Below are 25,000 nucleotides of genomic sequence, written 5' to 3' on the forward strand. Positions count from 1 at the left end.
GCCTCAATATATAGCCAGCCTGGGTTGTATAAAAGGATATAAAGGAAGAAGAATCGAGCTTACAACTCTTGGGTTCTATGCGGCAAGGGAAGGGGGCCGATGTAGCCTAGCCAGCGAGTCACAGTTACCAACTCAAGGAGGTGACGCGTGTTAGCCTAGTGGTTTTGTGTCATTATAGCCTGGGAGTTATAGTTTAAGCCTTTCTCGAGCTTCCTTCTTGGTTTCTGGGCTGCGAAGACAGATGTGGCTGGGAAATGGGAAAGTTAATGGTTAGGAAAAGATCAAAACAAGATGGTTGATGTTACGTAGAAGGGACTATAAAAGATGATAGGATTTGAGAATAAAGAATGATTCATGATAGATATTAAATTCCCAAAGTCCATATATTTTTTTCACTATACGAGTATATCACGCAAGGTTGCTATGTGTGTTAAGTAGTCACGTAATGACACTCACGCTGTGCAAATTTACAAGAGCGTACAATAGAGCAAAGATTTACACTTCACAAGGAGTTTCGTCTTTGTTTGGGTGTTGATATGATCCCGTTACAAAATTTAGGTTGGGGGCACTTAATGGCTGAGAGAGAGAGAGAGAGAGAGAGAGAGAGAGAGAGAGAGAGAGAGAGAGAGAGAGAGAGAGAGAGAGAGAGAATACTGACTCAACTAGCCGCTACATGCCTGTTTTACTCAACTCTATTCTTTAATCTAAAAAAAAAACACTGACATCACGACCTTACTATCACCACCAAACACGCAAAATAAAGTGCAACTGCAAAAACACGATAAACTTCATGAAAAAAGGCAGAGTGATATGGTGTTTTTGTCTCCCAGCAGTTCGCATTTTGTTTACCAGTCTCGCGGAGTCTGGTAAAAGGGAGACTCACTCGAGCGTTTTGCAGACTGCTCGAGTTAAGCTGATTGGCTGGAATTTGGTGTCCTTGTTTGTCTTCAGTATGGCAGTGGTCGGTCCACGCCTCACGGTGCACCACGTATGTGAACTACATGTTAAAGTGATGTTGAAGAAGGCCGCTGTACTTTATAAGGAACGCGAGTATGTGAGATGCGCCGTCAACCGTGTTGGGAATACCACTTCCTTGTAAGCGGGAACAGTGCTACGCTGTACTATAACGCTTCCTACTTTAAAACGAAGGAAGTATGGGGTGTGTTGAGCCGTCCTTCGTGCTCAGTAACGCTTCCTCGTCAGCCGGAGTGAGGAAGGAGTGAGCTGGCGTCCTCTGAGTAGCGTTTCCTCGTCACGGGCTATCGGTGTCATCTGGGTGCAGTGTGGCCGCGGGGACGGTGGCCACTCAGCCAGCCAGTCAGCCGCGCGCACTCAGCCTTCCTCTCTCCCTCACAGCTGGTCCGTCAAGGTGACACAGTAATGATGAGCAAGAACTACGAACCAGGTCACTGCAATAAGTTTCTTCCTCCCACACAATGATGGCCTGGTTCCTCAAGTGTGGCGAGGGAGAAGTTTCTGATCCGCGGAGAGTACAGCTGAGTTTTCTTTGTGCCAGCAGGAAGGCGAGATAGCGTTCATGACTGCCTTGATTTTGTTTACATTACTCCGTGATATCGATAAGCCTCACGACGCTGTTTTAATTCATCTTACTCACTTCCGTCAAGAATGCGAGCGCGGCCTTGCCCAGTGTGACCGCGATGACTGCCTTGGCGGTCACTGCGCCGCACCGACAGGCCGCTAATGCTTGTTTGCCGCGTCCATCACCCAGACTACCCCGACATGTCCCTGGGGAAGACGAGACGGCTAATGCTCATCTCCATACAGTTCTGGGTAGCATATTAACTCTTTCACAAGGCTTTCTCCACTTCTACTTGATGGCACCACTGGTATTTAGTCCTTCCTTTAGCCTGTGCTTCCTTCTCTTACAGTTTTGTACATTCTAGAAGGTAACACAGTCAATGTTCATCTCCATACAGTCCTGGGTACCATATATGCTCTTCTACAAGGCTTTCTCTTCTTGTTCTTAATTGCAACACCGATATTAGATATTCTACTAGCCTGTGCTTCCTTCTCTTTCAGTTTTATATGTATGTACATGCATTAAGCCACCAGTGCTAACGTTATACATTTCTGAGTGGTATTGCTATTACCCGCGTCAAAGATTTCGTATGTATCAGCACGGAACTCGCCACTGGCAATTACAAAGGTCACTAGTGGTCTCAATATCACGGATTAGGAGCGGGCGCACCTCAGCGGGGAGGAAAGAAAGTCAGACCTTGATCACTTATTCTATCTGGCAATGAGGCGTATCGTCCACTCCTGATGAGGTCACGAATTGATTTGTGTAGAGTAGCAGGAAGGTTATCTTTGGAGGGGAGTAAGGAATGCGCATATTGAGGATGAAAGAAAGGAAAGAAAGAGAAAGTGTTTTGAATGTGCACAGAATACATTAGAAGAGGGAAAAAAGAAGTAAGTGTGAAGAGAGACAGAGTGCGATGACAGCAACGATAAAAACTGAGCATTATGACTAAGCAAGAAATTTAACTGCAAGAAAGATTTCGTAAGGGGAATAAACAAACGCAAGCAGAAGTAGTTAAAAGAATTTGTGGAGGAGGAGGAGGAGGAGGAGGAGGAGGAGGAGGAGGAGGAGGAGGAGGAGGAGGAGGAGGAGGAGGAGGAGGAGGAGGGAGATGAGATGAGGTGATGAAGGAGGCAAGAAGGCAAAAGGATCAACATACATACATACAAAAGAAAAAATGAAGCCCTGTAAGTTACCAAGCGTTCTAAGATTACATCAAGTGACTACTCCCTGCAGGCTGACACTGTAGCCAACACGGAGTGGGGGAGAAGGAAACCCCCGCCCAGCAAACAGTACTCGCTCTCTGGCACGTGAAGACTTTGGACTATATTCTGAAACACTTCTGCGCCGCATCTCCACTACATTAAAAAGGCTCTAATAGAAGTTACACGGATTTTCAAGGGTGTTTTAACGGTTCTAGTGACTAATTAACAAGATTTCTATATTATTAAGTGGAGAACTCGGCTAATCATCTCTGTGGCCTTTGAAAATAGTCGTGGTGGGAGGGCGTTATCCCTATCACTCCTAACACAACCATTAAGTTATTGTGATACACTCAGTAAACTTTATATATATGAACCACTGTAAATTCCTGTGAAGATGATAAACAATAAACCAATTCCTACTTGGCACTAGTATATCATTAAATATTCAGACTTCAACTTCGTAACCCATTTCTTAATACATTAGAACGCGAAGCAACAATTCAACCTCGTCCTTTCATCTCTCGGTATCTAATAGGCGAATGCTGAAGACTCTTATCCTGCCAGTCTTAGATAACACACTCGCTTGACTTTGAAAGCCCCAGTAGTTATCACTTGTACGGGTTGTGGAGGTGCCAGCTAAGGAAGGGATGAGACGAGCACGGGAAAGGAGGGTAGGGGGGGGGGGATAAAGAAGGGAAGATAGGCGCTGGGAAACTGAAGGAGAGAAACAGGGGGAAGCGAGGAGGGAATAGAAGGGGAGGAGAAAGAGGAATGATCAGAGAATGTAAAAGGAGAAGGAAAAAAGAGTCGAGAAACCGGGGAAGATGAAGAAGAAACATGAAAAGTGAAAGAGATGAGATGGTGTAAAAGGAGGAGGTGGAGGGAAGCTGGGAAAGGCGATGAAAGGAAAGGAGGAGGTGAGGGAAGGAGATGAGGCAAGAAGTCGGGAGGCTTGAGAGAGGAAAAGAGGAACAGGAGTTGAAGATGGGTTTCCATGTCAGAAGAGGTGAAGGATGGACATGAGAGGGTGGAGAGGGATTTACGAGTGGACTTTGAAAGGGTTATATGAGCGGGATTGGAGGGGGATTAAGTGGGGGAGGTGAGGGAGGCGAGGGGTGACGGAGAGGCAGGAGGGAGGAGGGAGCTGAGATTTTCAAAGGTCTGGGAGGGGAAGGGATAAGGGATTATGAAGCGGAGAATCAGGGGACGGGGGCTTTGTGTTGTCTGCTGGAAAAGGGAGGAAGGAGAAGGAGGGAAAAGAGGGATAAAGGAGAGGATAGCGAGAGAAGTTATGAGCTATAATATTCCTCCTTCCCTTACTACGTTTCCTGCCAGCACTCCTAGCCTACTTTTGGTACTCTCTGTGACGGTAAAAGAAAGACGACGAATAATATTGCATGTTCTTGACGTGTTAGCATTACTCTCCCACTATAACCATTTGCACAGAACTAAGTTAAATGGCTACTTCTTACACGCAAACTTTCAATTTTCCAAACCATCACCCTTTCCAACCCAAAACCCTCACGCTCTCCTTGGCTCTCTTCCACTTCTCTCTGCCCCCACTTGGTATCCCACTGCAGTCTATCCATCAACATTCTGGGAGGATTTATACCCGCACATAAAGCAAGAATTATAGTAATCTCGTACGCGTCTCTGAGCTCCTCTCTCGCTAAATGACTGCTTTCATTCAACACTCCCGTCTGACTTCTTCCGATATTAATACGAGTGCGCCAGACAGCCAGCCAGCCAACCAGCGCCACAAAACACAGCCCCGGAAAAAGTTATCTCCGCTCCCTTCTTTACATAACGGAGGTGCTTTGTCAGTACAGCAGCTGCCGCATATGAATGAAAGACTCAGGCACTGAATTCTAATACATCAAGAATATTAATGTCGCGATATACTACAAAAAATCACACATTTGTTTGGGTAGCTGAAGAATTCCCATTTTGCAGACACATTTTTTTTATATGTAAATAAGAAGGGCACTGGCCTAGGGCAACAAAAAAGAGGGAGTAAAAAACGAAAAAAAAAAGACCCACTGAGGAGCCAGTCCCTAAAGAAAAAAAAGCCAAAAGGACTATCCAAAATTGAAGGATACGTGCCTTGAAAATTCTAGAAAGAGGAAATTATGAAACACGGAGGAAGTTCAGGGTTTGGACTTGAAATATGTGTAGAACAACAGAGAACAATAGAGACCATTCCATATATCAGCTTAATTTCATTTCTCCATACAGGAATCAGCTTGCGTGCTCCCTCTCCCACCATCGCAATATTGCCATGCACGCAGCGACGCCCGGGGGAAATAATGAGAACTGCTCCAAAGCGCCAATACATCTGGGAGATAGATAAAAACCCCAGCCAGACAAAAGCACCGGTTGTTGTTGTTATAACGGGAAGGGTAAGGCTTGCTACTAAAAAAAAAGCTGAGAAACGGGAAGGGAAGTTAAGTTTCACGCATTTCACGCGCAATAAATTTCATCCGTGTTAGGAGTACGAACGTAACTCAAGCTACTTGAATGCTGTGATATACAACTCCATATGCTGTGATGAAGATACAAGCACGATTGATTGAAATTAGAATACGATAAAACAGCGCTTGTTATGGTAAAGTATGGACCAAATGAAATGCGGACATGAGCAGAGCAGTATGAAAAGACAAACCAATGACAATCCTCGCTCAATCCCGCAAAAAAAAAAAGAAAAAAAAAACAAGAGAAATATGACAAAACAGCGCTTGATGCAGTAACGTATGGACCAAATGAAATGAGAACGTGAATAGGACAATGAAAAGACGAGCCACAATCCTCACTCAATCCCACAAAAACAGAACAGGGGAAGGACAGTCACAGCTCATGCAAAAGTGAGCAGGAAGACAGATTGTCAAGTCCACCTGCTGCTGCCTCGCTAAGAAGTATCGGAGGGTACAACCATTATGAGGTATGCGAAATCAATACAGGGTGTGTGAGGAGCGCCTCCACCCTAACCACGACACACATGCCCATGCCTGCCTTGCTCCGCCTCGCATTCCTGACCAAATCTCGTGTGTGTTGCCATGGTAACAACCCCCGAGGCCCTAGGTTGGTGGCGCCCGCCGAGAGACCATCTGGCAGGGCAGCTACCCGCGCCCTCCCGACCCCCCGTCCCGCCCCACCCCGCCTCACAGCCTCGCTTCAAGCCTGGTCCTGGAGTGAGAACAGCACGTGTGGCTTACCTCTTCATAATACCCGGTGGAGATGGTGGTGGTGGTGGTGGCAGCGGCCTGGGCTCCACGCAACGGTGTTCAGTGTTGAGTTCACCCCGAGTTGCCTCCACTGGGCGGGTCTCACTTCACTCCCTCGCTAGTCACCCACGCCAACACTTCACCCACACTTGGATCACACCCGAAGGTGGCTTTTTACCCCCGCGGTTGGGTGCTGTAGGGCAGGAAGCTACGAGTACAGGGGTAGCATTGCCCACAGTAACGCGAGGAGCAGCAACAAAGGGCCTCGCCGTGGTTACTCCCTGAGCGTCACAGGCGACCCTCCGTGCGAGTAATGACGAGTACCACGACTGATTTTACGAGCGACAGGATGGTTATTTCCTTTTCTGAGGCTGAAATAACGGAATATGTGTTCACATTAACTTGAGAGGAGAGCGGGTGCAGCGCAGCCCTCCCCAAGGCACGCCTCGACCAACACTGGCTGAGTCTGTGTGGCTGGCTGGTAGCTGTCTCTGCCCCTCCTTCCCTCCTCCAGAGCTCCTCCCCAGCCTCCTCTCCCCAGCTCCCCGGTCACTGTTACCACATCCAGCCGACAACCCTCGCACGGCAGCGCGTCGCAGCCCCGCCACCACACGCCTCACGCACACCCATCAAGGCTACACGCCACTTGAGTCACTAAATAAGATAGCTGTATGACTCCTCGCCATCAATGGTTACGCAGGAGGCACGCAGGCTTCCGTGAAGTGTGGTATTGATGAGCGGTGGCGTACTCTGCTGAATGTCCCCTCCTGGCGAGCCATGAGCTACTGTCTGGTGCCTGCCGCGTGCCGCCGCTGCGCTCAGCTGGGGCCACGCCGTGTATATTTAGCACAGTGTCAAGTGGCACACAACACTAAAATCAAGCGAAGTAGGAGGTGGTGAGAAGTTAATAACGAGTCGGACTCACGCACCCCTACCTGGAGATTGAAAAAAAGTCCCATTTTAAAATCAACTTTATTCAGTACCCATTCTGTAATAACTGCATATAAAAATCTAAGTTTCCCTATACATTGGGTAATATTATGACTCTTTCATTTCGGACAAGACGTGTTCCCTGTTTGACTAGTCTCTTCACAGTATGATACAGGTAATACAAGAAGCAAGGTGCATGAGGCTGTTATTTATACTCTCAGATCTACAACACTTTGTCAAGACACAGAACTACGCATCGCATCACCTTATCAGCCCCATAATCTATCGGCGACCATCGTGACGTCCTTGAATTGGCGGACTTCAAACCCCGTGCGCTGGTCAATATTACGTCTATATTTTCTGACTCGCGACACCGGTTTTGCATCCTCTGCCTCCCAACCCACCCTCGACCACCTGGCAGGCGGCTGTTCGCTGGCCCGGGGAAGGAAAGAGAAGAGAAGAGGAGAGGGTAGAAAGGAGAGGAAAGAGCGAAGAGGAGAGCGTAAAGACGAGATTAGAGGAGCAGAGGAGAGGAAAGAGAAGAAAAGACTTGACTGATTGGTTTTCAGCGCTGAGAGAGAGAGAGAGAGAGAGAGAGAGAGAGAGAGAGAGAGAGAGAGAGAGAGAGAGAGAGAGAGAGAGAGAGAGAGAGAGAGAGAGAGAGAGAGAGAGAGAGAGAGAGAGAGAGAGAGATTCTTGCACTTGGAACACCCACCTATGGTATGTCATTCATGGGAGAGAAGGAAATATAAGGTGCAATATTCAGTCACCCTATGCCAACAAGACCAGAGTAGCTTCTTTCCAACAAGGCAATATATTTATATTACTTCACCTCAAGCCCTTTGCAGCTGAACAAGTTACGAAGAGAAAGTCACATACAATAATACAATATTATGGTCTTTATTCTGAAACACTTCTGTGCTGCACCTCCACTACATTCAAAAGGCTCTAGTTAGTTACACGGGTTTTTAAGGGTGTTTTTATGCTTCTAATGACTGATTAACAACATTTTTATATTAGTAACAGGAGAAACACTCTTGAGAACCCAGCAAAGCATCTCAGTGGCCTTTGAAAACTGTCGTGGTGAGAGAACAAGGTGTTTAAGAATACAGGCCCATGATTCATGACATAGAAGGAAATCAATTATAAAATGCAATTCATGGAAGATGCTAAGAAAGGGACGGTTTTCAGCAGCAACTGAAATAAATCCTGATACCCCTGGACGAATGCAAAGTCTTACAACAGGCAAATGTATGTATGTACGCTTAAACTAAGATATGAATAATTTCTTCAGGATCCTGTTTCTTTGGCATTGGTCTTGTGGGAAGGCGGCTCATGCCCGTATCACACCCAAGTCAGCCACGCCTCACCCGCCTCCGTGACTTGCTGGGAAGGTCTGGCTTTGGCATCACAGCAGTGAAACAATCACTAATACACGGGTTGATCAAATGCAAACACAGTCACTGCTGCCTGCACTGTGTAACAAACTCAGAAAAAAAAAAAAAAAAAAAAAAAAAAAAATATATATATATATATATATATATATATATATATATATATATATATATATATATATATATATATATATATATATATATATATATATATATATATATATATATATAAACTACATACAATAATGCACTGTTACCTGATTGTGTACAGTGAAAATGCATAACAATACCTCATTTCTGCTAAATAAATGATGCCAGACAATATTTGCACACAGCTGAGCAACAAGCACTGCTTGGTAAATACTAAAAAAACAACTATCACAAGAGAAGCAGAATTATCATAGAATAAAATTTAAAAATCAACAATAAATAAGAGACAATCAGTCGGCCGGCCACAACTCACGGGCTTGACTGATGGAAAAAAAGCTCGTTTCTTGGGGAAGACAATGCAGCGAGGCACCACAACACAACTGCATTAATGTGCAAGTGAAATATTGGGTCTCATCAACTGTCAAACCTTGAATAAATTTACCATCTAATACGTAACACTTATTGCACTGCACCTGTACGGAATACAATGCATAATAATGTGACCATAGAAAAATAACTATGTTGAAGCCAAACCACTCCACACACAGCTGTATGCACAGTGGATCAGCAGCTTAAAAGAAAGAACAACCCACAGCATCCTCACTACCTTAACCAGAGGCAGACCAAGACGCTGGCATGGCACAGAGCAAGACACAGACCCCCTGCGTCCACACTAAAGAATGAGTATCAATAAAAATATACAAGCTTTTTTTGACTACTGTTACTTCTCCAGAGGAACGTTATACACACACCTGCTCTCAATGTACAGGCTGGGTGGAGTGTGAACCAAACAGACGGACTCTCAATCCAAATTCAAGGTTACCTTGGAAGCTGAACTGATTGTAAATTTGTAAACACTAGTGCATGTTCCAATCCTTTCTTTCCCTAAAAAGACTTGTGTTCCCTATTACAGCTCTTGACACAACCATAATATGAAGCTTACTGAACTTGTCTATATGAAGAGCTGTTACTATACACTTTGAATATGATAATAAATCTCAAGAACAGCTTCCAGAGTTAAAAAAAAAAGTTCAAGATTGCAAAGCATGTTTTTCATCAGAGGTTTTCTGTCTATCTATCTTCCCTGCACTATAAATCCCTCACACAGCTTTTCATTTCTATAACTCACTGATCTTCATTTCATACCACTCAAATGACTGCTTGTAATGGAGTAGGATATATTTCGAAGGGCCCTCAAGTAAGATATCTAAGACTGGTTACAAGTATAGATATTTACGTTGCAAAGGCAAGTCTCTTGATGTACAGCTGCCAAATGAAAGTACTTTTAAGAGACAGTGATGTAGATTTATATTTCCATTAGATTCATGCAGCATAATCTAATAATAATAAAGATCATATCTATTTATGCAAATTCCACAAGTTGACGGGCTGTTAGAGAGAGAGAAAGCTAAAATACAGTATTATCATTATCTACTAGATTTCTGTAGCAAAATCTAATGAAAACATGAAAAAAATGTAAAAAAGACCCTGGAATTTACTCAAAATGAAAATTATGCTTACGTACATGATATATTTGCATCACAATCATGTCAATTTTTACCGCCAAACATTTGACACACACACACACAGACCACAAAAGCCAAATTGATAACCATTCACATTTAAACCTGCAAATCAGAAAGTACATACATTATGCACTTCCCTCAAACACAAACGGACACACACACCTCACACAGCTGGTGTGCTTCGGTCATTGGTCTCCACATTCTTGAGCAGACCTTTCTTGAATGCTGTGATGGCATTCAAGAGTGCTGTTCTTTCCTTTTCATCCACAGCAGCAGCCTCAGGGGAAGATGCAGGGCCAGTGGATGGAGGAGGAGGTGGAGGAGGTGGAGGTGGGACAGGAGTGAGGGGAGTGGTAGGTGGAGGTGGTGGAGGAGGGAGTGGGGAGTTAGGAGTTCCAGTAGTGGTAGTTTTATTATTGAGGTTTTCAGCATTACCTGCAAGGAAGGGTAAGAGATTCTATGTAATGTCTATACACTGTCCTCTGTCACTCTTCAGATGAGCACCAAAGCTTTAGGATATATTTCTCTCTCTCTTGCAATGTATAGCAAAAATTTTTTCACCACATGCAGAACCAACATCCACCATTATTTACACACTTCTCAGTATGCTGAATAAAACAAACTTATCAAACTGAAACCAAGAATGGATAAAAAGACAAAGCACAGCTGAAGTCCCCCTGCTTCTGAAAGCAAGTTAAGGAGTTGTACAGAAAGCAAGCACAAGCCAGCTGTCAGTGAGGGAGTCTCATGCACCTCACATCCTACACACACTTGAAAATTAGGTTAGGTTAGGCACTCCTGAAGATGCCAGTCCAACACCTTACTGATCACAGAAAGATGAGTACCACAACCCAAATGGATTTTAATTGGCCTTCAGTTGGAATTGACTGACACTTTTTTTTTTTTTTTTTTTGCTGTTTTGCTCGAATGAAGGATTGGTAGTTGGTATGAGTCATCTCCAACTGTTTCTGTCCCCTGCATTTTTTTTTTTTTTTATGTAGGAGGAGCACCAGCCATTGGCAACCAAACTATAAGAAAAGAAGAGGCCCACTGAGGTGCCAGTCCCCAAAGAGAGTCAAAAGCAGTCAGCAAAATTTAAAGGATAAGTGTCTTTCTCTGTGACTCCCATCCTTTACAGTTCTATCATAATTCCATCCATTGATCTCACTCAGTTTTCTTTTGTATATCATAATTTAGACATGAGAGTTGTAAGGAATTTGTACTCTCATATAAATAGGAATACACAAGAGTAACTATAGTCTCATCAACTCCTCTCCTCTAACTGACTGTCTTCAGCCTCTCTCACCGCCACAATGTTGCATATCTAGCTGTCTTCTACCGCTATTTTCATGCTAACTGCTCTTCTGATCTTGCTAACTGCATGCCTCCCCTCCTTCCACAGCCTCGTTGAACAAGACTTTCTTCTTTCTCTCACCCCTATTCTGTCCACCTCTCTAACACAAGAGTTAACCAGTATTCTCAATCATTCATCCCTTTCTCTGGTAAACTCTGGAACTCCCTGCCTGCTTCTGTATTTCCACCTTCCTATGACTTGAATTCCTTCAAGAGGGAGGTTTCTAAACACTTATTCATCAATTTTTGACCAATGCTTTGACCCTTTTATGGGACTGGCATTTCAGTGGGCATTTTTTTATTAGATTTTTGTTGCCCTTGGCCAGTGTCCTTCCTACATTAAAAAAAAAAACAAAAAAAAAAAAAAAAAAAAAAAAACATGCAAGCATAAAAAAGCACAATACACAGCAAAGGTTAGTGGCAAGCTGGGTTAGTACTGAGTCATGCACTGATACTCTGTTACTGACCGTTTGCACCTCGCCTCCTGCTGGTCGGCTGAGAGGGAAACAAAACCGGACATTAATTCAAGGCCATCAATACTTTAAACCTTTGTTTTTAATAGTAAATTCTCCATACAGTAAAAATACTGCTAACTCTGAATTAGCAGAAAATCTGGGAAGTATAAGACAATGAAAACTCTGTCACAAAATTTAAATAATGCTAATATCACCTGTGAGAAATAAAAAACAATGGTAAATTGGAACTGGCACAAAATGAATTACAAAAATTAATAGTGGTTATTGTAGAACTTTAAGCTCACAATAAGAGAAAGATGATTATGTGAACCTTAATAATAGCAATTTTCCTTAATAATTTAACTCTTTACCTCCTCTGACCTGAAAGAAATGAACTATAACCAAATATACATCCAATAGAGACAATTCCAATCCACATCCTCCACACACTTCTTAAACATTACACATTCAATAGAGAAATCAAAGGAAATACAAGATGCCTGGATTTACTAAAGATATCACTAAAATATTACTTAGAGGAGCACAACAAGCATTCAGTATGATCAATTTGCAGTGAATAAATAAAAAAAATACCCAAGTTCACCCTTCAAAAACCAAAAATCCCAGTAAAAAATAAAAGACCTTGAAAAAAAGGAAAATTCATAAAGATGTAAACAGAAGAACTCAGAAATTAATCTTAATAAGGCAGAATATGAAATAAATAAGATAAACATAATCTTCAGTCAGACGAGAAAGGTGGCTGGAGATAAAGAAAGGAACTGTGAGCAATACAGAGAGAAATCAAGGTATCAGAAATAATCAGAGAGAATGCTAAGACAAATGAGGAGAGCCAGTCGCTAAATGAAAATAGTTAAGGTAAGAACTCTTACTATAATCCATTCCTTACCAAGAACAACAAAATAAAGACAGCAGCATATCAGAAAATGGAAAGAAGGAAAAAAATAGAGAGAACGGATGACGAGACAAAAAACTATACTCAATTCCTTGCAGTGTGTTTCCTCACTACTTACAAACAATAAAAGGTGCAGAAGAGAGAAAGAATCCAGCCCTTTTGTGCTGAAAATACTGAGACACATTTAATAATCCTTGTCACAGGAAAACTTTGGCTATTACCCACCCACTCCTTGCAAAGCACTTCCTTACTACTTACAAACAATGGAAGGTGCAAAAGAGAGAATCCATCCCCTGTGTGCTGAAATACTCAGAGGCATTCACTGATCATCTTCGTCACATACAAAAACCAGCATTCTCGCTCTGCAAATGCAATCAGAGGGAACAAGACAAAAGGGAGCACCAAGCCTTGACTTACCTGAGTTTGTGAGGGAGTCGCCCCCTGATGCCAAGCCATTTGTCTCCAGGTGCAAGTGCTGGCAGGCAGAACAGAGCAAAGCATTAAACACATGGTGAAACGGGACAGTACAAAAGGAAGGAGGAAGACAGTTGTATTAGTATTAGTAGCAGTGGTAGCAGTAGCAGCAGTAGTTGTAGTGGTAAGACTCTAGGTACTCACAGAGGAAGGAATAAAACACCAAAGAAAACCAAGTTCTGAGCATCTGCCTCGGCAAGTAATGGGTGTACAATGAGATCAGTGAGTGTAGGGAAGGGAACATTCCTCTGTGACTCTGTGCATTTCCAGTGTTAGAAGAGACATGAAGCCAGTGTTACCAGAAGCTAATGTGTGGTAGTATAGAAAGAGTATCATGAAGTGTGGTGATAGAAGCACAAGGATCTGTAAGGGAAGGTTGTGATGGATGAATTCATGAAATGTGAATATAGAAAGACGTAAGTGGAAATATCTGTCACTTTATGCAAGAGACGTCAGGAAAGTTAGACAGACAGTACCTAATGGTCTACTATTAAGATATTAAACAGACATATATCAACAAGCATGCTACTGTTTAAAAATGTTGACTTGAGTATCAACATGCAAACTCCAAACACTCACTCACTATCTGGAAATCAAGTGCTAGGTAGTAAAGTAAATGTAAACTCAATCACGACAAAAATCACAGTCTCTACTTTAACTGGGAAAGCATGGGTGCCTCACTACCTTCTTGGGACGCCCCTTGATAGAACGCTGCTGCACGAATGCCTCGGCCTTGGACAGCTTCCTCTGCTGCCGAACCTGCCGAGAGGACATGGGTAAGACTTCTGCAGGTATAGTGAAGCTTCCTGATGGCACACTCATCCCTCTGGCTTTTCCTTTAGGCCCAGAGAGCAAGAATGTAAGATTTCTGTAGATATACTAAAGCTCCCTGAAGGCACACTCATCCAATAAGTTATTAAACTCATATAAACAATGAAATAGGTTTTGAAGTTCATAGATATGTACCATTTAAGTAAAAAAATGAGTCATTTATCCTTTCCCTTTCATGACAGACTATAACAACACTACAAGCAAATGTCCACTCACCTTCTTCTGGTCAGCAGCAAGCCTCGTCAGCAGGCTCTGGTGGGAGAGTGCTATGGCTTGCTTCACTGAGGACGGCAGCTTCAAAGTCGGCTTCTCATAACTATGTAGAGGAACCTGTGACATGCCAATGAAGCACAATGGTTAGGTAAAAAAAATAGAAAGAGTTTTTATGGTCTTTTCAATACTCTAACCTGTGATGCACCAACTAAACATAAGGATTAGGTAAGGGTGGAGAGATTTTTACGTTCTCAATACTCTAAGTGACACCAAAAAAAAACAAGAATTAAATAGAGACAGAAGCAGTTTAAGTCTTTCTCATTGCTCTAACCTGTGACACCAAAAAAAACCACAAGGATTAGATAGAGACACAAACAGTTTAACGTCTTTCTCAAAGCTCCGACTTACAACATACCAATGACGCACAAGAGTTAGGCAAACACCTAAACAGTTCTACTCTCTGCCTTGTCTTTCTCCAGTAAAAAGTAGATGAATTCAAAACAAAACACCAGTGAAGCACAAGGGTTAGGTAAGACACAAACAGTTCAACATGTTAGTCTCTGGCTTGTCTTTCCCTGGTAACAAATAGGAGCCCAAGGAATACAAAGCATGGATCTCACCTCACTGAAGAAGGGGTGAGTGAGCAGCCCAGCCACTGCGGGAAGGCCATTCTTGCATGCCTCAGCACTCAGGATGCTCTCCAGCACAGACCCTGGGGAGGACGTTGAGAAATTTCATTATGTTCATATGACAAAATAGAGAATAAAGGTTATTTATCCACTTCTATTTGCAGTGTGACATATTTGTATTATAAAATGGGGAGATAAAAAGGATATTTAACCATTTCTATTTGCAATGTGATGTATTTCTGTCCATTTCCATGATTCTGGCACAGTAACTTATGAGTAGGAGAGGTGTGGTGGTGTTCTTTTGTAATCCAATACCATAAGACTGTTATTCCTGCATTATAACTCAGCAAATTCAAATTCTCCCTCTCTCACCCCATTGCCTTAATGGATCTTGGCTTCAGTATCATCAAATTCTTTTCCACACATGCATGTTAAGAGTCCAATAAAGTATAAAGCATATCTCTCAGTATCTCATTATTAACTCTCCTTCCTCCTCTCTGTTACTCACTAGCTACAGGGGAACACTCACCCAGAAAGTCCTATCAAGCATTTCTTTCACTATGTCATTACTAATCAAGTGTCCTCTCTCTATTACTCACTAGCCATGGGGGAGCACTCAGGCGGAAAGTCCTCACAGGTGTCCGTCTCCAGGCGTCGCTGAAAGAGCATCTCATACATCGCGTGGCCGAAGCTATACACATCCAGCGCCTCGATGGAGTTGATCCGCCGGTGCTGCACCGCCCGTGCCCGCAGCTGGTTTGGCATGCCCACCACCTGGTTCTCCAAGTCCAGCAGCTGACACACGTTGTTCTCCAATACCATGTTCCCTGTGTGGACGTGCCCTGTGGAGATGGTGGAGGAGGTAAGGATGAGAGTGCACTTTCCAGCCTTGGTATATGTATGCATCAAGTTAACCATCATAATATCCTAGAATCTCTCTGTTCCCAACACTCCACTTGCATATAGATGTCTTGTCTTACCCCTTTAAAGAAAGATGTCACCTTGAGCTTTTTAATGCAACATGAAACAGTTCCTACACTAAAAGCAATGTTTGGGATATTTATGAGCATCGGCAAGAAAGTACAAGCTAAAATAAGAATAGATTTTGCAATTTCTAGGGGGTACAAAGTCTGTAGGTGCTGAAGAACAAGAAAAGAGGTCTCACTGTGGTTAGTAATTTAAGAAAACTCCACCCATGAAAAGGTTAATACATGGAAGAGTGAGTGAAAGACAAAACACATCTCACTGCCTTCCTGCCCCAGCACTCACCATGCCCCAGGCCCTTCTCATGCAGAAACAGCAGTGCCTCCAGGATCTGTCTGCCGAACACCGCACACTTCTTCTCTGCCACAGCGATCAGCTTATCCCCCGAGTACTTGACGAGAGCACTGCCCTTTGGCCGCACCTGGTGGATCATGTCCCTCAAGCTTCCCTGTGGAGATATGATGTATAGTTAATTTTGATTAGGTAAGATGCATGTTTGAAGCAAGGCAGGTCTCAAGATACTCAGTTTTGGATAATCCTTTTGCCCCTTTCTATTTAAGGATTAGCATCTCAGTGGGTCTTTTCTATAGATTCTTGTTGCCTTTGGCCAGTATCCCTCTTATATAAAAGTAAAAAATTGCACTTAGACTGAGTTTCATCATTCAAAACCTCCTTGACAGCAAACAGGTCTAAATAACTGTATGGAATAACTTTTGACAAGATGAGATACATATTTGAAGCAAGACAAGTTAAAAAAGTGCACTTGGGGTAAAAGATGAACAATTCAATATCTCATTTACAGCAACTACGCCTTTCTAACCACAAGGAAAACTCAAATAAACCCACCATTCAACATTAATCACATTCACAATAAGATCGCCACTCAACTCGTACACCCATGATCAAGGACAAGCATTACTAACAAACAAACTTTGCCACACAATCAAAAACTCCCTCTCTAGTCACCTAATAACAATAATAATAAACATAAGGTCACTCATCATCACATACACTTGGTAACCTCAAGGGGACTCACCTGGGGGAACCATGGCCGCACCACACACACGCCCACCTCGGTTGCTACACTGCTCACTGACGGCACAATGTAGGGGTGCTGGGGAGACAGACGACAAGGATTACTCTACAGGAGGCAGGTGACAAGGTTTACTCAGTGCTCACACCATAACACACAGATAAAACCTTAAAATTTTCTATGTTCTATACCAGAGACTCACTCAAGGCACTCTAATACAAAAACAAGTATCTGCAACTCATTTGCTACACTAAAAGATGTATTTAAGGCACCGTAACAGAAAAAAACCTGAAAACTACCATGTAATTATGAGAAAAATCACACAAAATACCACCAACCACCTCACCTGGCACTGGACAAGGGCGGTTAGGGTGGCATGAGTGTCCCGCAGGTTCATGGCTTTGTCTGGACCAAAGGGTGCCCACCAAAGGACATGCTGGGTCTTGGGGTCAGCCAGGGGGTGGGCGAGAAAGTATACCTTAGTGACTCGTGTGCCGCACTGGGGGAGTGCCTCTGTCACCTCATGGCTCCCTCCCGCACGCAGCACCATGTGAACATTCTGCCGGCCCTCCTCTGTGGGTGTGGGAGAGGTGCTTTTAACTGTAGATTTTGCTAAGATGCATGTTTGAAGCAAGGGAGGTCTCAAGACACTACTTCCTCAATTTGGTAACATGTTTGTCCCTTTTCTTTATAGACGAGCACCTCAGTGGGTCTTTTTTTTTTTTTTTTATAGATTTTTGTTGCCTTTGTCCAGTACCCCTCTAGCATTAAAAAAAGAAAGGTGAAAATTGATAAGTTGTCTCCAAATCTGGTAGCCTTTTTGTAATCTTATTTTTGGAAAATCTATATGCATTTATTGAGTTTCATGGCTGCTTTCCCGAAATCAGTGAGTTGTGCATTGAGTCTTGCAAAATGTTCGCCTCAAAAGTCTCTATTTTCATGAAATTCTGACATACAATGGACTGTTTTGATAAGTTCCAAGAGAGAGAGAGAGAGAGAGAGAGAGAGAGAGAGAGAGAGAGAGAGAGAGAGAGAGAGAGAGAGAGAGAGAGAGAGAGAGAGAGAGAGAGAGAAAACTTGAAAATGATACAAAAAGCAGAAAATATAAAAATCCATTAATTACCTTGGAAATTTCTAGAATAATTTTTTGGATCCAGAAACTGCCTGACTGGAAGTGACGCAGCAAGGAGAGAGTTTGCCAGTATGCCGTCCATGTATTTCTGGAACAAAAATTGAGCAAATACATTCATTCATTCAAATTTTCAAAAAAGCAAAGAATTCCTTCACCTTTCATTCTTATCATCTACAAAGTTACTCTATTTCTCACTCATTAAGTCTCAATTGGTATTCCTAAACATCAAGCTAATTACACCAAACCTTATCTAACCTTAGCTAACAGGAGAGAGATTTCAAGACTGCCTACAATTCTAGATAACCTTTTTGTCTTTTTTTGAGGATTAGCACCATCAGCTGGCCTTTTTCCCTTTTTATTGCTCTAGGCCAGTGTCCCTCTATGTAAAAAAGAAAAATCTAACCTAAATTTCACTAAGGTAACGCTACTGTTCTCCAATTGAAGTCTCAGTCAGTATTTCCAAACATTAAGGTAACATAACTAACCTAACCTGAACTTCACTAAGGCAAGGTAATCATTACATCATCAATTCGTCACTCACCTGCAGTGCTACCCTCCTCTCATTAATGAAATCTCGGTCGGTATTCCCAAACACTTTCTTCGGTGGCAGTGCTGGCAGTGCCACCGTGCCCACCCTGAGTGTGGCGTGCAGCTGGGCAAAGTCTGAGTACCGGTGGCTGACATTCCACTTTGTCTCCACATCTGGGACTCGCCAAACCTCAAGCAAGTACTCCTGAGAAGGGAGGAAGTGGTCAGGAAAAATGGTGAATGAAGAGGAAGAAGAAGAGGAGGAGGAAGGGGTGTGATGAAGGGCAGTGTGTTAGTCCCTCTCCCTCCTTCTGGTCCCAGTTTGTGTCCAGGGCAGACCTCCCCTCCCCTACCTGCTGGGCTGACCCATGTGGCCCGCCCAGTGCTGCCAGGCCCCCCAGCAAACACGGCTTGTCTTTTGGCTATGAAGCGGCATCTACAGCAGCACTGACAGAGGCACCTACAGTAGTTATGAATATTGCAAATATACAAATACAAAATGTAGATATAATAAAGTTTATGATATTATTTTCAAAGTGATTAACTAAAAAATGTCCGAAAAAAATTATGGTTTGTTTGTCTCCCTTCGCATTCACTCAAATTACATGAAATCCATAGAATATCCCACATTTACACCAACAAACAAGTTACTAAGATTTCAGCGCCAAAGGTCTTACCCCTAAGTCACAGGGCAAGTCGGCACAATATAAAAATAACAGGGATGAATTATAAGTGAATGAGGCCAGCGTCCTATTAACATCCTATCTTGTGTCTTGAAATAAAAAAAAAATAGAAAATAATAGATTTAGAGAACAGGATCTTGCAAAACTAAGTGATCACTCATAATTCTTAAAAAAAACGGTAATTGTCTAGAGTCCTTACCGGGCCTTATTACTGGTCTATTCACTTCAATTCTTTTACACATACCTTCACATGCACCTAAAACATCATTTTAAAGTGGGGGACAAATGCCCCCTTCCCTCTAGTCCAGCAAAATTGGGGACATGTGGGAAGGCGGGGTTTTTGGGTGGGGGAGACATAAATCAGCGAGCGATTTTCGGCCAGGTTAGGTTAGGTTAGGTTAGGTTAGGTTAGGTTAGGTTAGGTTAACCTAACCTAACCTAATCTAACCTAACCTAACCGAACCTAACCGAACCTAACCTAACCTAACCTAACCTAACCGAACCTAACCTAACCTAACTTAACCTAACCTAACCTAACCTGGCCGAAAATCGCTCGCTGATTTATGTCTCCCCCACCCAAAAACCCCGCCTTCCCACATGTCCCCAATTTTGCTGGACTAGAGGGAAGGGGGCATTTGTCCCCCACTTTAAAATGATGTTTTAGGTGCATGTGAAGGTATGTGTAAAAGAATTGAAGTGAATAGACCAGTAATAAGGCCCGGTAAGGACTCTAGACAATTACCAAAAAAACAACCTCCTAGCAGGGATAAATTGTAAGTAAATGAGAAGACAGCATTCTTTTATCAATCTCCTTTCCTGTGTTGGAAACGGAAAAGTTTTTGAGAGCAAATCAGAATCACCGCTAAGAAAAGGGGGCGGAACGCTAAACATTTTCACCATATCTCATCACCACTTCCCTATTATCCCTTATTACACTCACCACATGTCCGTCAGTGTTGCGCGTGTCTGTGATGAAGGCGATGAGGGGCTTGGTGTCGTCTGTGACTATCCTGTCCTCTTTTTTCCTCTCAAACACAGCCATCCTACGTATGCATCCCGATTATCAGCTGACTGGTGAATGAGTCTTGATCTTGATCTTAATGCTACAGGTGGCTCGGGATTACTCCTAAGCCATGTCTTTTTATCGGCAACTCTTGTAGGGACAATAGAAAAAAGGCAAAAAGAAAACAGACACCATATTTCACACCATTAACGGCTAATACCACTGGTAGATGATGGAGATGAAGATCGAACCCCCTCGCCTTTGCAACGTCACACCTATTACTTTTTATTACTTTTGTCCTCCACATTTGGTGCAGTAGATGAGATACAGGAGTCATGGAGGGAAAGTTTCAAAACCTCATCTCTTTAGTTTCCAGTCAAATAATTATCCCAGGAGCAGCCATGGCCACAGGGGATCCTGGGGAAAGCGGCAGCAGCAGTAGCCAACCACCCATGGAGGAGATGATGGACAGACTAATGGAGGAGCTTGAGGGAATGCGAAAAAAAAAAAGGCGGGAAAGGGAGAGACTTGTAGGAAAATGAAAAAAAAAAAAAAAATCATTGATGTAACCTTGAGTTCCCTGAAAAGCTTCAAGTTGCTGCTGGAGGGGGAGCTGGAGACGCTGCAGGAGTTGCCCTTAGATCAGCTGCCCCCCGAGCCGCCCCTGCTGCAGGGCCTGGCCGCGGAGGACGTGCAACAAACTGGCCACTGCAACGCAAGGACCCTCGAAGATAAGCCCTGGCTGGTGTTTACCCGCCACCCGGATTATCCTTCTCCCTAGCTGGTGTCTACCCGCCACATGGCTTATCCTACTCCCTGGCTGGTGACTACCCGCCACATGGCTTATCCTACTCCCTGGCTGGTGTCTATTTACCCGCCACATGGGCGTATCTTTCTCCCTGTCTGGTGTTTATCTTCTGCCCGGATTATCCTTCTCTCCCAGCTACCCATAAAAATACCCTTAAGAACTCATGTAATTTTACCACGACTATTTTCAAAGGCCGCCGAGATCAGCTGGGTTCTCAAGAATGCTTCTGTTGTTAATAGTCAACACACACCAGTCAGTCAGTCAGTCATCTCGCTGCTTCTCATCAACGAAAGGAAAAGGAGAAAAAATCAAAGACCAGAAATGGGTTCCAAGAATATATTCATGAACTCTAACTTCATATACAGGCAAGTATTAATTACTCCTGGGGGGAAAAAGATGGATAAATTCAAGAGTACACCACACAAAAGTCAGCGAAGGAAAAACGGCTAGCGGATGGTTATAAATGGACAAGCCTCTTTACACCACCAAAGCCATAATTTAATGAATTCACCATCAACCATAAAATTCGAAATGTTTTATGCAGGGATTGAAAAGAAAGGGGGAAAAGGAAGAGGAGGAGGAGGAAGAGGAGAGGGTGGGGAGTTTAGCCCTTTAATAAAACTGGGGTGGGGGAAGAAATAATTGCTTGTCGAGTGCATGAATATTCTGACATTTCAACAATAAAGGATGATTGTTTTTAGTTTGCTGTCGCTACTGCCTTGCCGTCCGTCCCGCCTCCCTCCCTCCATCTCCACGTGGGCTGCAGTGTTGCCATCTTGGGCTCGTAAACGTTTAAATACTGATTGCATGCCTCTGTTTTCCCCTTCCATATTACTACAAACAACAATAATCCTCCTTACTATTGATATCATGAAGTTTTACAGGATCTGATACTCTTGAATTAACATAAGGCGTCTTCACGCCAAATTGCAAACGCTTTGATAATATGTGCCATCTCGACTGGGTACAGGTTTCACACCAGGCTAAGCAGAAACATTCCCTGGCGTTAAAACTCTTATTACCTTTGATGCCATGAAGTTTTAAAGGATCTGGTACTCTTAAGTCAATGTTCTGTCTTTAAATAACCGAGACAGTCACTGGCTTAGAAAAAAAAAAAAGTCTTTACCACCTTTGATATTAAATTTTAAAGGATTATGATACTTATGGTTGCTTTTTCTTATCTCCACGTGTGCGAGTCAATCCTCTGTGATAAGACGAGTAGGCGTTTAGCACTGATAAAGACTCGGCAAGAGGAGGAGGAAGGAGGAAGCAGGAGGCGGGCGAGGCTCACACATTATGAATCACCAAGCGACGCTACTATTATGTTCTGCATTGACTTACACTTTCATCACTCTGTTCACAAACGTCACGGAGAACGAAAACAGCGGTGAACTAGCGAGAGGTTGACGATACAACATGTCGATTGATTATTGCTCAAGTAGAGAAAGTGGAGTGAAGAGCTGCCTGTCACGTCGCCGCTGGGCCGGGCCGCGGGGAGGAAGGGAGATTGGGGGAGGTGAGGAGGCGGCTACAGGGGCGAGATTTCCTCACTAGATCATCTTCTTTGCAAGTTAATAGAGCCTCAATCTTATTTGTATGTAGAATGAACCTCAGAAACTCAAAGAACATCCCAAATTGACTGAGTAATTGAGTAGGGATGAAGGGGAAGGGATGAAAGGGACGATAAATCTTAACTACATCGCCCTCTTTGCAAGTTTATAGAGCCTCAGCCTTTTTTGTATGTTAAATAAGCATTGAAAACTCAAAGAATACTCCGGTTTGACTGAGAACCTGAAAAACTGGGTTGGACGAAGAGGAGAGATAAGAGAGACGATAAATCTGAACTAAATCATCCTTTTTGTAAGTTAATAGAGCCTCAGCCTGATTTGTATATTAAAAGAGCCTTAAAATCTAAAAAAAAACACGACGCTTTTGAACCGAAGGCAAGAATACTTTGTTAGAGGCGAGCTGGGGGACGAGAGGGCCGATAGAACCAAACTAGATCATTCTCTTCTTAAGTTTAGAGGCTCGGGTGTTCAGGAATGCCTCTCTGACTCACATGGGAGGATGTAGGTGGACTTAACAGGGCGATCTTCCTTACCAGACCATCCATTTAGCGAGTTAAAAATCCCAGTAACTCAAAAATATATCCCTTTCGAATGATTCACTTAGTCTGGCTAAGTAGACATAAAGTGGAATGTTATAGGTTACTTTTTACCAATTCGTATAATTTTGTAAGTACACAACGACAGGAAGTCAAGAATGTCCCTGTAAATAAGTGGGGATGAAGACTGGCAAAGAGATTATTACTAAAACGAATCTTCTTAGTTGACAGAGCCCCCAGGAAGTCAAGAACGGCCCCTTGATCTGAGGACCCACGGCAGTGAATGGTGCACGGGTGAGCTGCTGCACGAGTGAAACGGTGACTGACTGGCTCCGGAACCAAGCACCTCCGAGCCCGACACGCGAGTCACGAGCCCCAGACAGTGTGACCATGAACATTAGTATTCTGAAACGCTTTGAGCTCTTCAGCACTATTTTCAAAGGCTATGTCGATGGCTAATCAGGTTTCCAAGGGTGTTTTTAAGTATCTTTCTCGCTGATGGTGTAGGATTCTAACCGAGATATCATTAGAATCATGGAAACTCCACTGAAAACTAGTAACTTCCTCTACAGCCTGTTGAGACTAGTCGCGATAAGAGTAAATGTTTCGGAATACGGTTCAAAGGTTTCGAAACGACCTGCCTGGAAAAAAAAAAGGTGTGATTTGAACCGATAAAAATTATATTCTATTGTACCTTTTCATTTTCCCGACTGCGTATGAGCGTGTGTATGAGAGGTTGTAATTTCCATATATATGTGTGTGTGTGTGTGTGTGTGTGTGTGTTTGTCAAAGTGCGAACCCGACATTACCCCGTCTGTCGGAGTAAATTTATGCAAACTATAATTTCATATTTGATTAAAACAACCAAAGTCGCAGCCTAATTACATGTCACGGGGCGATCTATACATTAATTAAACGTTGCAATATACTTTCACATTTTATTTACGGCGAGAAAAATGAAAACGGACCCTTCTCCCCTGCACAAAAAAACACCGTAGCTTCCTTGTCCAATATGGCAACACTGACATCTCCTTTCCTACCTTTATTTATACTCCCGTGACAACGAGGACAGCGAGGACAACGAGGACAGTTTGCATGGAAATATAACGTCACTTTTTCCTGGGGCGTCGCAGAAACACACTGCCGGAGTACGCGTTCGGGTGGCGGGGCGGCGTGACGGTGGTGACGGAGGCGGTGTCGGAGGTGGTGACGGCGGGGTGAGGCCTCGGCGTTGCGGCGGCGACTCGGTAAACACGCTAACGTTAGAACAGTGAACGAGCGATAATCCTGAACTCTGATCTTAAAATATGAACAACAGTCTGTATATTATTTAGTTTAAAGTGGTTAAAATTTCAACAAGAGCGGCGAGGAGGAGGCAGACACCAGCCAGCCAACCAGCCAGCCAGCCAGCGCGCGCCACGGACGCTGACGAGAACAGGATGCCACGCGGCGATAACGGGCCGGCAAAAATTTTTACGTATCCTACTTTAAAGTTTGCGCCAACAATATCAAGCGGAATTTTCTCTCCCGTGCTGGCCTGATGGGGGCGTTAGTTTTAATGGCGTGGCGGTGGCGCGGCGGTGGCGAGGCTCCCGTGCCCTGCCTTCCCTTGCCGCGGCACAGGGAGGGGGGGCGGCTCTCCACCTTTCCCCAACGACAGTGGAGATCCAACACATAGTAAGTCGATCCACAAAACGTGATAAAAACTCCAAAGGGACTTGACTGGACATTCACAGAACAATAGAAAGGATCACGGGGAGATAAGACACGCCGGCTGTGCTAGGAATGGGCTACGTCAGGCTATGTTAGTTCAGTATAGGTTAGGTTAGGTTAGTTTAGTTCAAGTTAGGTTTGATTAGATTTGGTAAACTAACTTAAGCTAACCTATCCT

The 25,000-nt window shown here is 43.5% G+C and overlaps 3 protein-coding genes across 7 annotated transcripts in view; all 3 read right to left on the reverse strand.

Moving 5' to 3' along the window:
• The window catches only part of LOC135090940 (uncharacterized), a 61,582-nt gene extending 54,801 nt beyond the window's left edge, over positions 1-6,781 (reverse strand). For 2 of the 3 annotated variants that reach the window (XM_063988170.1, XM_063988168.1), the window contains exon 1: positions 5,958-6,781. The gene's annotated coding sequence lies outside the window, so the exon portion shown is untranslated. Of the gene's footprint in view, positions 1-1,615; positions 1,921-5,957 lie in introns of those variants that run through there. The other variant, XM_063988169.1, reaches the window with a different exon arrangement.
• A 143-nt stretch (positions 6,782-6,924) lies between these two features.
• Positions 6,925-20,321, reverse strand: LOC135090943 (PX domain-containing protein kinase-like protein). Of its 3 annotated transcripts, none has more exons than XM_063988173.1 (13): positions 20,135-20,321; positions 18,525-18,716; positions 17,975-18,071; positions 17,198-17,424; positions 16,855-16,932; positions 16,104-16,266; positions 15,434-15,676; positions 14,826-14,917; positions 14,209-14,322; positions 13,846-13,920; positions 13,105-13,162; positions 10,129-10,401; positions 6,925-8,371 (listed from the first exon to the last, which is right to left on the reverse strand). In XM_063988173.1, exons 1-12 carry the CDS (start codon positions 20,234-20,236, stop codon positions 10,130-10,132), a joined length of 1,713 nt encoding a protein of 570 aa, XP_063844243.1. In that variant the 5' UTR covers positions 20,237-20,321; the 3' UTR covers positions 6,925-8,371; position 10,129. The 3 variants fall into 3 exon arrangements, with proteins under 3 accessions (XP_063844243.1, XP_063844244.1, XP_063844246.1); XM_063988176.1 differs by lacking the exon at positions 6,925-8,371 and adding an exon at positions 11,787-11,814 and having other exon boundaries at positions 10,261-10,401; positions 20,135-20,306; XM_063988174.1 differs by lacking the exons at positions 6,925-8,371; positions 13,105-13,162 and adding an exon at positions 11,787-11,814 and having other exon boundaries at positions 9,696-10,401; positions 20,135-20,319.
• Positions 20,322-21,327: 1,006 nt separating this feature from the next.
• LOC135090953 (neuromodulin-like) overlaps positions 21,328-25,000 on the reverse strand; it is a 77,377-nt gene continuing 73,704 nt past the window's right edge. The window contains exon 4 of the mRNA XM_063988190.1: positions 21,328-25,000. This exon is cut by the window's right edge and continues 1,793 nt beyond it. The gene's annotated coding sequence lies outside the window, so the exon portion shown is untranslated.

The sequence above is a fragment of the Scylla paramamosain genome, chromosome 36, assembly GCF_035594125.1.
Source record: "Scylla paramamosain isolate STU-SP2022 chromosome 36, ASM3559412v1, whole genome shotgun sequence".
NCBI classification, from domain to species: Eukaryota; Metazoa; Arthropoda; class Malacostraca; order Decapoda; family Portunidae; genus Scylla; species Scylla paramamosain.

Bases quoted from the DNA above. Each gene is read 5' to 3' on its own strand.
- LOC135090943 (XM_063988173.1), bottom strand. From the start codon at position 20,236: ATGGCTGTGTTTGAGAGGAAAAAAGAGGACAGGATAGTCACAGACGAC. The intron at 16,933-17,197 runs GTGAGGTGGTTG...CTGTCTCCCCAG, and splicing joins CCGCCCTTGTCCAGTGCCAG to CACCCCTACATTGTGCCGTC. The intron at 15,677-16,103 runs GTGAGTGCTGGG...CCATCTCCACAG, and splicing joins TGAGAAGGGCCTGGGGCATG to GGCACGTCCACACAGGGAAC.